At 45.4% G+C, this 13,207-nt stretch overlaps 1 protein-coding gene across 2 annotated transcripts in view; it reads left to right on the forward strand.

The window, feature by feature from the left end:
* The window catches only part of LOC133477529 (protein kinase C alpha type-like), a 176,930-nt gene that overhangs the window by 111,133 nt on the left and 52,590 nt on the right, over positions 1 to 13,207 (forward strand). The window contains exons 9-14 of one of the 2 annotated variants that reach the window (XM_061772371.1): positions 469 to 498; positions 2,111 to 2,254; positions 2,382 to 2,555; positions 8,135 to 8,226; positions 10,769 to 10,831; positions 11,129 to 11,267. In XM_061772371.1, coding sequence (XP_061628355.1) covers positions 469 to 498; positions 2,111 to 2,254; positions 2,382 to 2,555; positions 8,135 to 8,226; positions 10,769 to 10,831; positions 11,129 to 11,267 — 642 coding nt within the window. The remainder of the gene's footprint in view (positions 1 to 468; positions 499 to 2,110; positions 2,255 to 2,381; positions 2,556 to 8,134; positions 8,227 to 10,768; positions 10,832 to 11,128; positions 11,268 to 13,207) is intronic. The other variant, XM_061772372.1, reaches the window with a different exon arrangement.

The following is a 13,207-nucleotide window of genomic DNA, read 5'->3' on the forward strand; positions in this document are numbered from 1 at the left end:
TGGAACACCTGAGCTCATGACACACTGTGTGGTGGGACTCAACGGTTTTAGAAAAACATGGACCATAGCAGCTCCACACAAAATATAGTTTGGAAATATGGGTACTATATTTGTAGAAGTTTTGAATTTTGTACCTGGGGTGATGGCCCCCTTTTTTAAGAAAGCCATCCAGAGGGTGCTCAGCCTCATTATTGCTCAATTACATTAATCAAGCTTCTGATGCTGTTATGCCAAAATATTGTACGGTATGCTAAAGCCGATGCCGGAGCATTAGGAACAGCTCTCACGATGACTTTGTGTAATCTACACCCAAAAAAATGCTGAATGTTAATGGCTATTGTGTGTAACTATAATGACATATTGTCTCTCTGACTTTTGCTTGTTCCACAACTGTCTAAGCATGAAAGTGTCCCATTGAGTTGTTCCAAGTGAGTCAGGCCCTTTGGTTGCTTCTCCTTATGGTTCCAGGACCAAACACTTTTGGAAGACTCTGATCAGGTGCGTCTGACAGGAAGGAAGTAAGGCTGCTCGCTCGGCTCAGACAGGCTCTTGTCTTTGGCTAAAGCTTCAAGGTGTGCTGTGGTTTGGTGCAGTCTGCTGCGCTTTGCACATTAGATGTAGACTCTACGTCATGCAATTAACCAAACTCAAGCTGCTCATACTTTGTCTCAAGCTTGTTTCAAATGAATGTTTCCTGACCTGGAAAGAGGAGCATGTCATCGGAATACTTGAGGTCTGTCAGTGTACGCTTGCCGACTTGTACAGTCAAACTAATGTTTGTTGTAGGGCAATGTTTATTATTCACATAGGTTAAGGCGACATTTTTGGAGAAAGTGTGTGAAGTGTTTGCTTGGCTTTTAATGCATTTGTGATGGCTATTGTTGGTCAAATTTAAGTTTCTCTTGATTTTGATTCTAGCCACGACACCAAGTTCAGCATGAGTTTGGATTCGTGTTTATCCTGGCTGAGTGTGAACTTTGGACATGACATGTAGTTGAGGATTTTTTTGCATAGTGAGTAGGAATGGGCATTTTTCCATTCCCCCCCCCCCCCCCCAAAAAAAAAAGTAATGATCACTTCACGGAAGAATCTCTCTCAGAATGTTCTGAAGTCCTGTTTCATGTCAACATTGTATTTGAGAAGAATAAACCTGCCTGGAGGACTTGTGCCACATCCGTGAATGTTGCTCATCTTCTCACAGTTGATGTCATCTTGTTCTTCTTTCGACCATAAACGAGTTGAGAATGAATCAGCAGCAAGTCTGCTGGCTGCACCTAAGCAATCCATGCCATGATTAAGCAACAATCGATCCCACAGTCAGCAAAATTCCTGTTGATCAATCTTATGCCAATCCCTGGTATAAAAATATGCAAAGTAACACATTTTTCGGTTGTTGATAGAGGTGAAGCATGGATTTGGGATGAATGCGCTTCATGGTAAATGTGTTATGTTTTGTAGTTAGTGTTGACATGCACGTAGGCGTAGATTGTGCCTCTCTATTAGAAAAATCATGCAACCACGCCAGTGTGAAAGCTTGTCAAGATTTTTCATGTCTTTGTTTGTCATCCAGACCAACATTGACAGGGTCCTCTGGAATGAAGGAATATAATCAATTAACAATGTTGAAATGTTTGTGTGCATTTCAAAGTTATTACCTCAAGTACAAATGAGCAACAAGTGTTTAAGTGCATAAATGGATCACTGGAGAAGGTTGTGTAATTCATGTGTGATAATGTCAAGTTTTAGTAAGTGTGAAAAAATGTCACCGATCAACGGACTCTTAACTATAATTTCTTTTAAATATGTGTTGTAGGCTACATTCCACAAACCTGGAAACTGTGAAAATGTGCTTAAGAATGTGGCTCGTGTTCCCACTCAGGAAGTCGGGGGGACCTTGAGAAGATGCAGAAATTTACTCTCACACAACATTTTTCAACTTTGTAAACAATGCTAAATATATTGTAAAATTAAGTGTCAATCAAAGGAGATAATTATCTTTCTAAAAGGAGCATTTGGATTTGGATATCAATCGAATGTTGTGGCCAGTGAGTGCATTTGCGTGCTCCTTGGAGTGCATGTTGACGCACCTCGTCCTGTTATGTGAGCGCAGAAAGCCAAGCTGGGCCCTGCAAAGAAGGCTACAACCGAGACAGATGGCAGTCCATCCAGCCAGCTCCCAATCAACAGCTTGGACCAGGTCAAACTCAGTGACTTCACCTTCTTGGCTGTACTTGGGAAAGGAAGCTTTGGCAAGGTAAACTGGAATGTTTATTTCCTTTGCTCGTGGCACAACATATGTTAAAAGTCATCTTCTGCAAGAAAATAAGCTGCTCTATCACTTGTGAAAATGACATTTTTTTCTTTTTTTTGTGCGACTGAAGGTCATGCTGGCAGAGATGAAGGCCACGGAAGAGCTGTACGCAATAAAGATCCTGAAAAAGGACGTAGTGATTCAGGATGACGATGTTGAATGTACCATGGTGGAGAAGAGAGTACTGGCCCAGGAGGAGAAACCGCCCTTCCTCACGCAGCTACACTCGTGCTTCCAGACTGTGGTGGGTACAATGCTCTGACGTCAAGGTCAGGTCAAAGAACGTTCCCCTGAGCTAAACAGACGACATGCATGAAAAGAACAATTACAACACAATAGGTAGAAAGGTTACACAGGCAAAGCACGTACAGTACCTGCACATTTAAGTCCTGAGGAAAAACAGACTACACAACCTGAGAGCACAAAGTGACACATGCAGCGTACTATGCTGTATTTACTGTGTCCCCCAGATGCACACGCACACACGCTCGACCCTTAGAGGCCAAACACAGCTATGCACTCAAGGCCTAATAGTAACAATGAACAGTTCTGTGGCATTATAATTGATAAAATACACTTGGCGACTAACCACGCATGCAATGTACTAAAGCAGCGTTCAACAATAACAAACTGTTTACGTGATTCATTATGAAACTGCAACAGAATTGCTCAGATTCACTTGTGTGGTTACCTGCCGCTGGGCAGAATTCATATTGTGCCCCCAAGCACAATAATAATAAAACCAAGTTTCCTTAACAAATTGGGGCTGAGTTCTCTGCTAGGTGACACAACAAATGATGGATTGGGAATTGGCAGGAACATAGTCAGACAAGGGAAATTACTCCCGAAAAAAACGCTATAGACAACAAGTAATTGATTAATCTAGTAATTAAGTAATCAATTGTCAAATTAATCAACAACTATTATGATAATCAATTAGATCTTAGAGCCATTGTTTATCTATAAAATCTAAATCCTTTGATTGCAGCCTCTCAACTGTAAATATTCCGATTTTCTGTAGTCCTCCATGAAAGCAGACGGATTATATGTGTGTTTAATCCAAATAAGAAATTTGCAAACATATGGTGGGGAGGAGGGGGGGAAGATGATTCACATTTGGGCCTATTTTTTGACATATTATGGACCAAACCAGTAACTTAAACACAACAACCACAAACTTAAACTATTTATGTTTGTGCATTTTTCTGCACTGTCAATTTGAAAGAATGTCCTGTTATTTAATAAAGGGATATTCATCAATTAATCAAAAAAATAATCGACAGATTAATCGGTTATTTAAAAAATCATTAGTTGCAGCCCTAAAAGCATTGTAACAATAATTATTACACAAGTTTAAATGCAGAACCTTTGTGATTCAGTTACTACTCTATATTTAAACATAAAATCCATATTGGCAGAACAAGTTTTAAACTTTTAAAAGTCCCATATTTTACCAAACCAACTTTTTCTAGTATTTGGGACGTTATATTATCTCTATGGTGCCTCAGTAAACATGTGAAATATGAATTGAAATCCTGGAAGCCGTCACCTTATCGTGGTGGAGGGGTTTGTGTGTCCCAATGATCCAAGGAGCTAAATTGTCTGGGGCTTCACGCCCCTGGTAGGCTCACCCATGGCAAACAGGTCCTAAGTGAGGGACCAGACAAAGCACGGCTCCAAAAAACCCTATGAAGAAATAAACTAATGGATCTAGGTTTCCCTTCCCCGGACGCGGGTCACCGGGGCCCCCCTCTGGAACGAGGCCTGGAGGTGGGGCTCGAAGGCGATCGCCTGGTGGCCGGGCCTGCACCCATGGGGCCCTGCCGAGCACAGCCTGAAAGGGTAATGTGGGTCCCCCTTCACCATGGGCTCACCACCTGTGGGAGGGGCCATAGGGGTCGGGTGCAGCGCGAGCTTGGCGGTGGTCGAAGGCGGGAACCTTGGCGATCCGATCCGATCCTACAGAAGGTGGCTCTAGGGACGTCGAATGTCACCTCTTTGGCAGGGAAGGAGTCCGAGCTGGTGTGTGAGGTCGAGAAGTTCCGACGAGATATAGTCGGACTCGCCTCCACACACAGCTTGGGCTCTGGTACCAGTCCTCTCGAGAGGAGTTGGACTCTCTTCCACTCTGGAGTTGCCCACTGTGAGAGGCACCGAGCAGGTGTGGGTATAGTTATTGCCCGCTTGGCGCCTGTACTTTGGGGTTCACTCCGGTGGACGAAATGGTAGCTTCCCTCTGCCTTCGGGTGGGAGGACGGGTCCTGACTGTTGTTTCTGCCTATGCACCAAACAGCAGTTCAGAGTACCCACCCTTTTTGGAGTCCTTGGAGGGGGTGCTGAAGAGCGCTCCCGCTGGGGACTCCATCGTTCTGCTGGGGGACTTCAATGCTCATGTGGGCAATGACAGTGAGACCTGGAAGGGCGTGATTGGGAGGTACGGCCCCCCTCGATCACAACCCGAGCGGTGTTCTGTTATTGGACTTCTGTGCTCATCGCGGATTGTCCATAACGAACACCATGTTCCAGGATAAGGGTGTCCACACATGCACTTTGCACCAGGACACCCTAAGTCGCAGTTCGATGATCGACTTTGTGGTCGTGTCATCGGAATTTCGACCACGTGTCTTGGACACTCGGGTGAAGAGAGGGGCGGAGCTGTCAACTGATCACCACCTGGTGGTGAGTTGGCTCCGATGGTAGGGAAGATGCCGGTCCGACGTGGCAGGCCCAAACATACTGTTAGGGTCTGCTGGGAACGTCTGGCAGAATCTGTCAGAACGCGTTTCAACTCCCACCTCTGACTGAACTTTGCTCATGTTCCGGGGGAGGTGGGGGACATCGAGTCCATTGCTGAAGCGGCCGACCGGAGCTGTGGCCCTAAGGTGGTCGGTGCCTGTCGTGGCGGCAACCCCCGAACCCGTTGGTAGATACCAACGGTGAGGGATGCCGTCAAGCTGAAGAAGAATTCCTATCGGGCCTTTTTGGCCTGTGGGACTCCTGAGGCAGCTGATGGGTACCGGCTGCCCAAGCGGAATGCACCTTTGGTGGTCGCTGAAACAAAAACTCTGGTATGGGAGGAGTTCAGTGAGGCCATTGAGAAAGACTTTCGGACGGCTTTGAGGAAATTCTGGTCCACCATCCGGCGTCTCAGGAGGGGGAAGCAGCGCACCATCAACACTGTGTATAGTGGGGATGGGGCGGTGCTGACCTCGACTCGGGACGTTGTGAGCTGGTGGGGAGAATACTTCGAAGACCTCCTGAATTCCACCGACACGCCTTCCCATGAGGAAGCAGAGTCTGGGATTTCTGAGGTGGGCTCTCTTATCTCTCTCTCTCTCGCATGGACATCGGGGGCAGTGCCTTTGGATTGGCAGACTGGGGTGGTGTGTTCCAACTACGGAGGGTGTGTTCCAACTACAGGGGGATCACACTCCTCAGCCTCCCTGGTAAGGTCTATTCAGGGATGCTGGAGAGGAGGGTCCGTCGGGAAGTCGAATCTCAGATTCAGGAGGAGCAGTGTGGTTTTCGTCCTGGCCGTGGAACAGTGGACCAGCTCTACACCCTCGGCAGGGTCCTCGAGGGTGGATGGGAGTTCGCCCAACCAGTCTACATGTGTTTTGTGGACTTGGAGAAGGCGTTCGACCGTGTCCCTCGGGGGTCCTGTGGGGGGTGCTTAAGGAGTATGGGGTACCGAACCCCCTGATATGGGCTGTTCGGTCCCGGTACGACCAGAGTCAGAGTTTGTTCCGCATATCCGGCAGTAAGTCGGACTCGTTTCGGTGAGGGTTGGACTCGCCAAGGCTGCCCTTTGTGACCGATTCTGTTCATAATGTTTATGGACAGAATTTCAAGGCGCAGCCGAGGCGTAGAGGGGGTCCGGTTTGGTGGCCTCAGTATTGCATTTCTGCTTTTTGCAGATGATGTGGTTCCGTTGGCTTCATCAAGCCGTGATCGCCAACTCTCACTGGAGCAGTTCGCAGCCGAGTGGGAAGCGGCTGTGATGAGAATCAGCACCTCCGAATCTGACACCATGGTCCTCAGTCGGAAAAGGGTGGCCTGCCCTCTCCAAGTCGGGGATGAGATCCTGCCCCAAGTGGAGGAGTTCAAGTATCTTGGGGTCTTGTTCACGACTGAGGGAAGAATGGAACGGGAGCTCGACAGGCGGATCGGTGCAGTGTCTGCAGTGATGCGGACTTTGTACCGGTCAGTTGTGGTAAAGAAGGAGCTAAGCCGAAAGGCGAAGCTCTCAATATACCGGTCGATCTATGTTCTTACCCTCACCTATGGTCATGGGCTGTGGGTCGTGACCGAAAGAACAAGATCCCGGATACAAGCGGCCGAATTGGGTTTATCCGGGAGGATCTCAGAGTAGCCGCTGCTCCTCCACATCGAGAGGAGCCAGATGAGGTGGCTGGGGCATCTGATTCGGATGCCTCCCGGACGCCTCCCTGGTGAGGTGTTGCGGGCACGTCCCACTGGGAGGAGACCCCGGGGACGACCCAGGACACGCTGGAGAGACTACGTCTTTCGGCTGGCCTGGGAATGGCTCGGGATCACCCCGGAAGAGCTGGATGAAGTGGCTGTGGAGAGCGAAGTCTGGGAGTCCCTGCTAAAGCTACTGCCGCCGTGACCCGACCTCGGATAAGCGGTAGAAACTGGATGGATGGAATTGAAATTGTCCACGCATTTCTGAGCTCCAGACGTTTTTCTGCCGAGAGTCCTGAAATGAGGTCATTCGAATTTCTCAAGTTTATCTACATCACTAGAGAATATCTCTGCTCCGAGCCAGCGCTGTCAACATAACAAACACAGAAGTAGCTGTAAAAGGGGCCTTTTCTGGACACTCGTATGACAAACCCAAGGTGTTTTTGGAAATAAAATTGACACTTTTATACTCGATCCATATTAGAGAGTCACTTTACAGAGGTCGAAATACCCTAAATATGAGACCTTTAATAGCACAGTTCCCCTTGGTGGACTGCACGACTGCAGGCATCTAGGGTCGCTAACATTATACGATTCAGTTTTGGCTATTTTTATTCCAATATTTTCATCTAAAGTCATAAAAATATTTTATGGTTTTGTGTTAATGACATGGACTTTGTGAAAAATGTAGTTGGTTGATGGCAGAAGGCAGATGAGCATCTCTTTGCAGTTTGACGGTGATAGGCTAAGATGACAGAGCTGGAACATCAGCAGGCAGATTAAGAAAATGAAGAGCGATGCAGCTTGGAAGTTAGCAATAGATGTTCTTTCTTTCTACCACATACAAAAACAAACATTCCCCCCTTTCATTGGCTTTCGATATACAGTATGCATATACTGTATGCATATACTTACAGTATACACACATCCATTTCTACGCTTGAATGACACTCAGGGTGCATCCCGTCGCTGAAGCCAAACTACTGTATGCCATAACGATCTCTGCTTTTTCACTGAATTATTACGTGAAAGGCAAGAAAATGTACAAAATGCTAACAAAAGTGATTTTTAAAAAATTTAGATACTAAAATATAACCTGGTCTTCTGAGCTCAAAACCCCACCCCACCCTTCCATTAGGTTTTATGAAAATCAATCAAGTAGTTTTTATATAATCCCGCTCATAAACAGTGGAAATAGAATGCTCTAGTAGAGGTAATCATTTATCAAAATAATACTTCCACCTTTTGGTGCAGAAAGACAATCAAGATAATACTTCAGAACATCTGGCAAGGGGATTCAGAAGTCATCACCTTCCTACTTAGGAACTATATTTAATGAAAAAAGAGGTAACGTTTTGCTTTTTAAATGCACATTTTTTTCATCTTGTTTGTGCACAGGATCGTCTTTACTTTGTCATGGAGTATGTGAATGGAGGAGACCTCATGTATCACATCCAACAAGTGGGCAAGTTCAAGGAACCGCAGGCAGTGTAAGAAAAGCAGCCTTTCTATCAATTTTTTTTTAGGATTGCTGGAGTTCTTCAAATGGCGGCCCTGAGTCCGGATCTGGACCGTGTCAAGGTCTCGTGGACCCCACGGTCATCAATTGCCATTAAATAAAGATGATGTGCGCCGTCACACGGCGTTTTTTTCTCCCACGGGCTAAATTCATGAACTGTGTACGAGTAAAAAGTGAGTTTAAACAAATGGATTGATTTGATTTTGAATCAAATCTTTTGCGATTTGCCGGAGAAGATGCGGGCGGCATGGCCTCTTTCAAAGTTCACAAAGTTGACTTACAAAAGAGAATTTTTAAGAATGACAAGTACTTCTTCTATTCAGGTCCAAAAACCTGAATGGTAGGTTAACGAAAACCCAAAATTGTCCGTAGGTGTGGATGTGAGTGTAATGCTTGTTTGTTTACAACCCCAATACCAATGAAGTCGGGACGTTGTCCATCCATCCATCCATCCATCCATTTTCCGAGCCGCTTCTCCTCACGAGGGTCGCGGGCGTGCTGGAGCCTATCCCAGCTATCATTGGGCAGGAGGCGGTGTACACCCTGAACTGGTTGCCAGCCAATCGCATGTTCAACCTATCTTTAATTGAATACACCACAAATACAATATGTTTAATGTTCAAACTGATAAACCTTTTTGTTTTTAGCAAATAATCATTAACTTAGAATTTTATGGCTGCAACACGTTCCAAAAAAGCTGGGACAGGTGGCAAAAAAGACTGAGAAAGTTGAGGAATGCTCATCAAACACTGTTTGGAACATCCCACAGGTGAGCAGGCTAATTGGGAAAAGGTGGGTGCCATGATTGGGTATAAAAGGAGCTTCCCTGACTTGCTCAGTCATTCACAAGCAAAGATGGGGTGAGGTTCACCTCTTTGTGAACAAGTGCGTGAGAAATAGTCGAACAGTTTAAAGACAATGTTCCTCGACGTACAATTGAAAGGAATTTAGGGATTTCATCATCTACAGTCCATAATATCAGCAAAAGGTTCAGAGAATCTGGAGAAATCACTGCATGTAAGCGGCAAGGCCGAAAACCAACATTGAATGCCTGTGACATTCGATCCATCAGGCAGCACTGCATCAAAAACCGACATCAATGTGTAAAGGATATCACCACATGGGCTCAGGAACACTTCAGAAAACCAATGTCAGTAAATACAGTTCGCCACTACATCCGTAGGTGCAACTTGAAACGCTACTATGCAAAGCAAAAGCCATTAATCAACAACACCCAGAAACGCCGCCGGCTTCTCTGGGGCCGAGCACATCTAAGATGGACTGATGCAAAGTGGAAAAGTGTTCTGTGGTCCGACGAGTCCACATTTTAAATTGTTTTTGGAAATTGTGGCCGTCGTGTCCTCCGGGACAAAGTGGAAAAGAACCATCCGGGTTGTTATGGACGCAAAATTCAAAAGCCGGCATCTGTGATGGTATGGGGCTATGTTAGTGCCAATGGCATGGGTAACTTACACATCTATGACTGCACCATTAATGCTGAAAGTTACATACAGGTTTTGGAGAAACATATGCTGCCATCCAAGCAACATCTTTTTCGCCCCTGCTTATTTCAGCAAGACAATGCCAAACCACATTCTGCACGTGTTACAACAACGTGGCTTTGTAGTAAAAGAGTGCGGGTACTAGACTTGCCTGCCTGCAGTCCAGACCTGTCTCCCATTGAAAATGTGTGGCGCATTATGAAGCGTAAAATACGACAACGGAGACCCCGGACTGTTGAACAGCTGAAGCTGTACCTCAAGCAAGAATGGGAACGAATTCTACCTACAAAGCTTCAACAATTAGTGTCCTCAGTTCCCAAACGTTTAGTGAATGTTAAAAGAAAAGGTCATGTAACACAATGGTAAACATGACCCATTCATCCACCATCCATTTTCTGAGCCGCTTATCCTCACAAGGGTCGCGGCTATCATCGGGCCTGACTCAGCTTTTTTGGAACATGTTGCAGCCATAAAATTATGTTAATGATTATTTTCTAAAAACAATAAAGTTTATCAGTTTGAACATTAACTATCTTGTCTCAGTAGTGTATTCAATTAAATATAGGTTGAACATGATTTGCAAATCATTGTATTCTGTTTTTATTTATGTTTAACACAACGTCCCAACTTCATTGGAATTGGGGCTGTATATGTGCCTTGCGACTGGCTGGGGAACAGTTCACCCAAAGTCAGCTGGGATGGGCTCCACCACACTCCCTTGTGAAAATAAACGGTACAAAAAATGGATGGATGGTTGGGTCGACGATGCAAATTTAAACATTGAGGTCCGGACTTGCCCTGAGAAATCTTTTGCAACCGTGTACAGTTTGCATGTTCTCCCCATGCTTGCGTTGGTTTTCTCCAGGTACTCCAGCTTCTTTCCACATTCCAAAACATTCACATTAGGTAATTAATACACATTAGTAAGTAAATTGACCCTAATGAGGACAAGTCCTATAGATTATGGATGGATTTTTGTGTGCCTTCCTAAATATGTTGTTGTAATTGCAGGTTCTATGCAGCAGAGATCGCTGTTGGTCTCCTCTTCCTTCACAATAAAGGAGTCCTCTATAGGTAAGCGTTTCTGCGAGCAATTATAGTTCAGGCTATTTTCCAGATGGAATAACTCTACAGGGAAATGCATTTTTGAATGAGCATTCGTTTGAATAAAATTAGTTAGCCATGACTGATATTGTAATCTATGTTTTTAAAGGTAATTTAATAACGAAGGTTAACACTTTCAGGGACTTTTTCCTATATGCTATATGCTTTTAATCATGTAAAGCACATTGAGTCTCCCTTGTGTATGAAATGTGCTATATAAATAAATTTGCTTTGCTTTGCTTATATTTTATTTGTCTGCTTATTCAGAGACCTTAAGTTGGACAACGTGATGCTTGACAGTGAGGGACACATTAAGATTGCTGACTTTGGCATGTGTAAAGAGAACATGTCAGATGGAGTGACCACTCGCACCTTCTGTGGTACTCCAGACTACATCGCCCCTGAGGTAAGGTTTGATCTTGGAAGATGTGTGTGTGTGTGTGTGTGTGTGTGTGTGTGTGTGTGTGTGTGCGTGTGTTTGGCCTGGTGCAAGAGGTCACTTCTAGTCAGAGGTTTTAGTCTGTGTCACCCTCACGAACCAGATTAAGGCCACCGCCTCAAGACACGCACGCACGCACGCATGTACATGCAGACACACGCGCACACACACAGCATGTGCTTTCTAATGATGTAAGCACTGTAGTCACGAAGACACCCAGTGTGTCTGCTGTTAAGCGCAGTGTGGGGTGTCTGCTTGTCCTCAACAAACCGCTGATGCCCGAATGCCCGTGCACAACCATCATCATCAAATAATCACTGACATATAGCTTGTTTTTTACCTTAAAGGCCTCTTTATATTCCCGCACCCGCACTCGCATTGCCTCAAGTGACCGACGCATTGGGACGGGCGGTTCCTATCCGTCATTTGATGCGTACAAATTGTCGCCGTGCGCAGAATGCCGCGGAGATCATCTCTCGTGATTGGTCCGTTTTTAATCACATGCTGTGATGACATACTTAGCTTTCCCCTTGGTTCCTCAATACCTCCATCTTTTAAATACAAAACACCTAGGCTGCCGCCTTCTTGATCGATTTTGCAATATAATTAAACGCATCATCTGGTCATCTAGGCCCATTTGTTCTAGCAGGCACTGTTCCACGGTCGCCATTGTTGTTGCTTTGTTCCTTGTTCCGGAGAGTAAAAACGGCTACCGGAATTGGACATAAAATGTTACCACCCTGTGGTGTCCTAGCCAACACCAGCCGTAGCGACACCCCCGACTTGGAAGAGAACTACAGCACATTTTCAAAACAGGTGGCCTGGTTAAGGTAGCTACATGAGTGGAAATACGGTCTTTAATGCAAAGGCACTCGTGCATTATACAAACCCCAAAACGTGTTGCAGGCATCAAATCCAAAATGAGAGAAAGTTGAAATTTAGGAATGTGAGAATGGCCCTCTGAACGTTTTCAGCCTGTTTCCAAGCCAGTGTCTCACTAATTAGAATAGCGCTACCCAGAATTGGCCATAGTTGAGCTCTGTATGGCTGCAAACCTGAACTCGTTAAATGCGGGACGTCACATGACCAAACCCGGAAAACAGTTTTGCAGACTTCCTGTGTCTACCGTGATAACAAGCATAACAACGAGTTGATGACAAGTTTGAAGCCAAACTTGCTAAACTTTTTTTTTTTTTTTCTCTGTGGCTGGTGTCTTTGGACAAAAGTTCAATACATGTATACCATTTATTTATACACGCCTAATTTGATACTATATGTAAACAGGAACAAATGCAGCCCTATGGGGGGCACAAGTCAGTGCAAACTGTAGGCCGGTCCCAAGCCCGGATAAATGCAGAGGGTTGCGTCAGGAAGGGCATCCGGCTTAAAACCTTGCCAAACAAATATGAGCGTTCATCCAAAGAATTCCATACCGGATCGGTCGTGGCCCGGGTTAACAACGTCCGCCACCGGCGCCGTCAACCTGCAGGGCGCTGTTGGAAATTCAGCTACTGTGGGTCGAAATCGAAGTCAAAGAAGAAGAAGAAGAGGTGGAAAGCGGGTTCTTCGGCAGAAAGAGAAGAGGAAAACACAGAGCCTAGAACTGAATGTGGGGACTTTGAATGTTGGGACTATGACAGGAAAATCTCGGGAGTTGGTTGACATGATGATTAGGAGAAAGGTTGATATATTGTGTGTCCAGGAGACCAGGTGGAAAGGCAGTAAGGCGAGAAGTTTAGGGGGAGGGTTTAAATTATTTTACCATGGTGTAGATGGGAAGAGAAATGGAGTCGGGGTTATTTTAAAAGAAGAGTTGGCTAAGAATGTCTTGGAGGTGAAAAGAGTATCAGATCGAGTGATGAGGCTGAAATTTGAAATTGAGGGTGTTATGTGTAATGTGATTAGTG

The sequence above is a fragment of the Phyllopteryx taeniolatus genome, chromosome 4 (genome assembly GCF_024500385.1).
Source record: "Phyllopteryx taeniolatus isolate TA_2022b chromosome 4, UOR_Ptae_1.2, whole genome shotgun sequence".
Classification (NCBI taxonomy): Eukaryota; Metazoa; Chordata; class Actinopteri; order Syngnathiformes; family Syngnathidae; genus Phyllopteryx; species Phyllopteryx taeniolatus.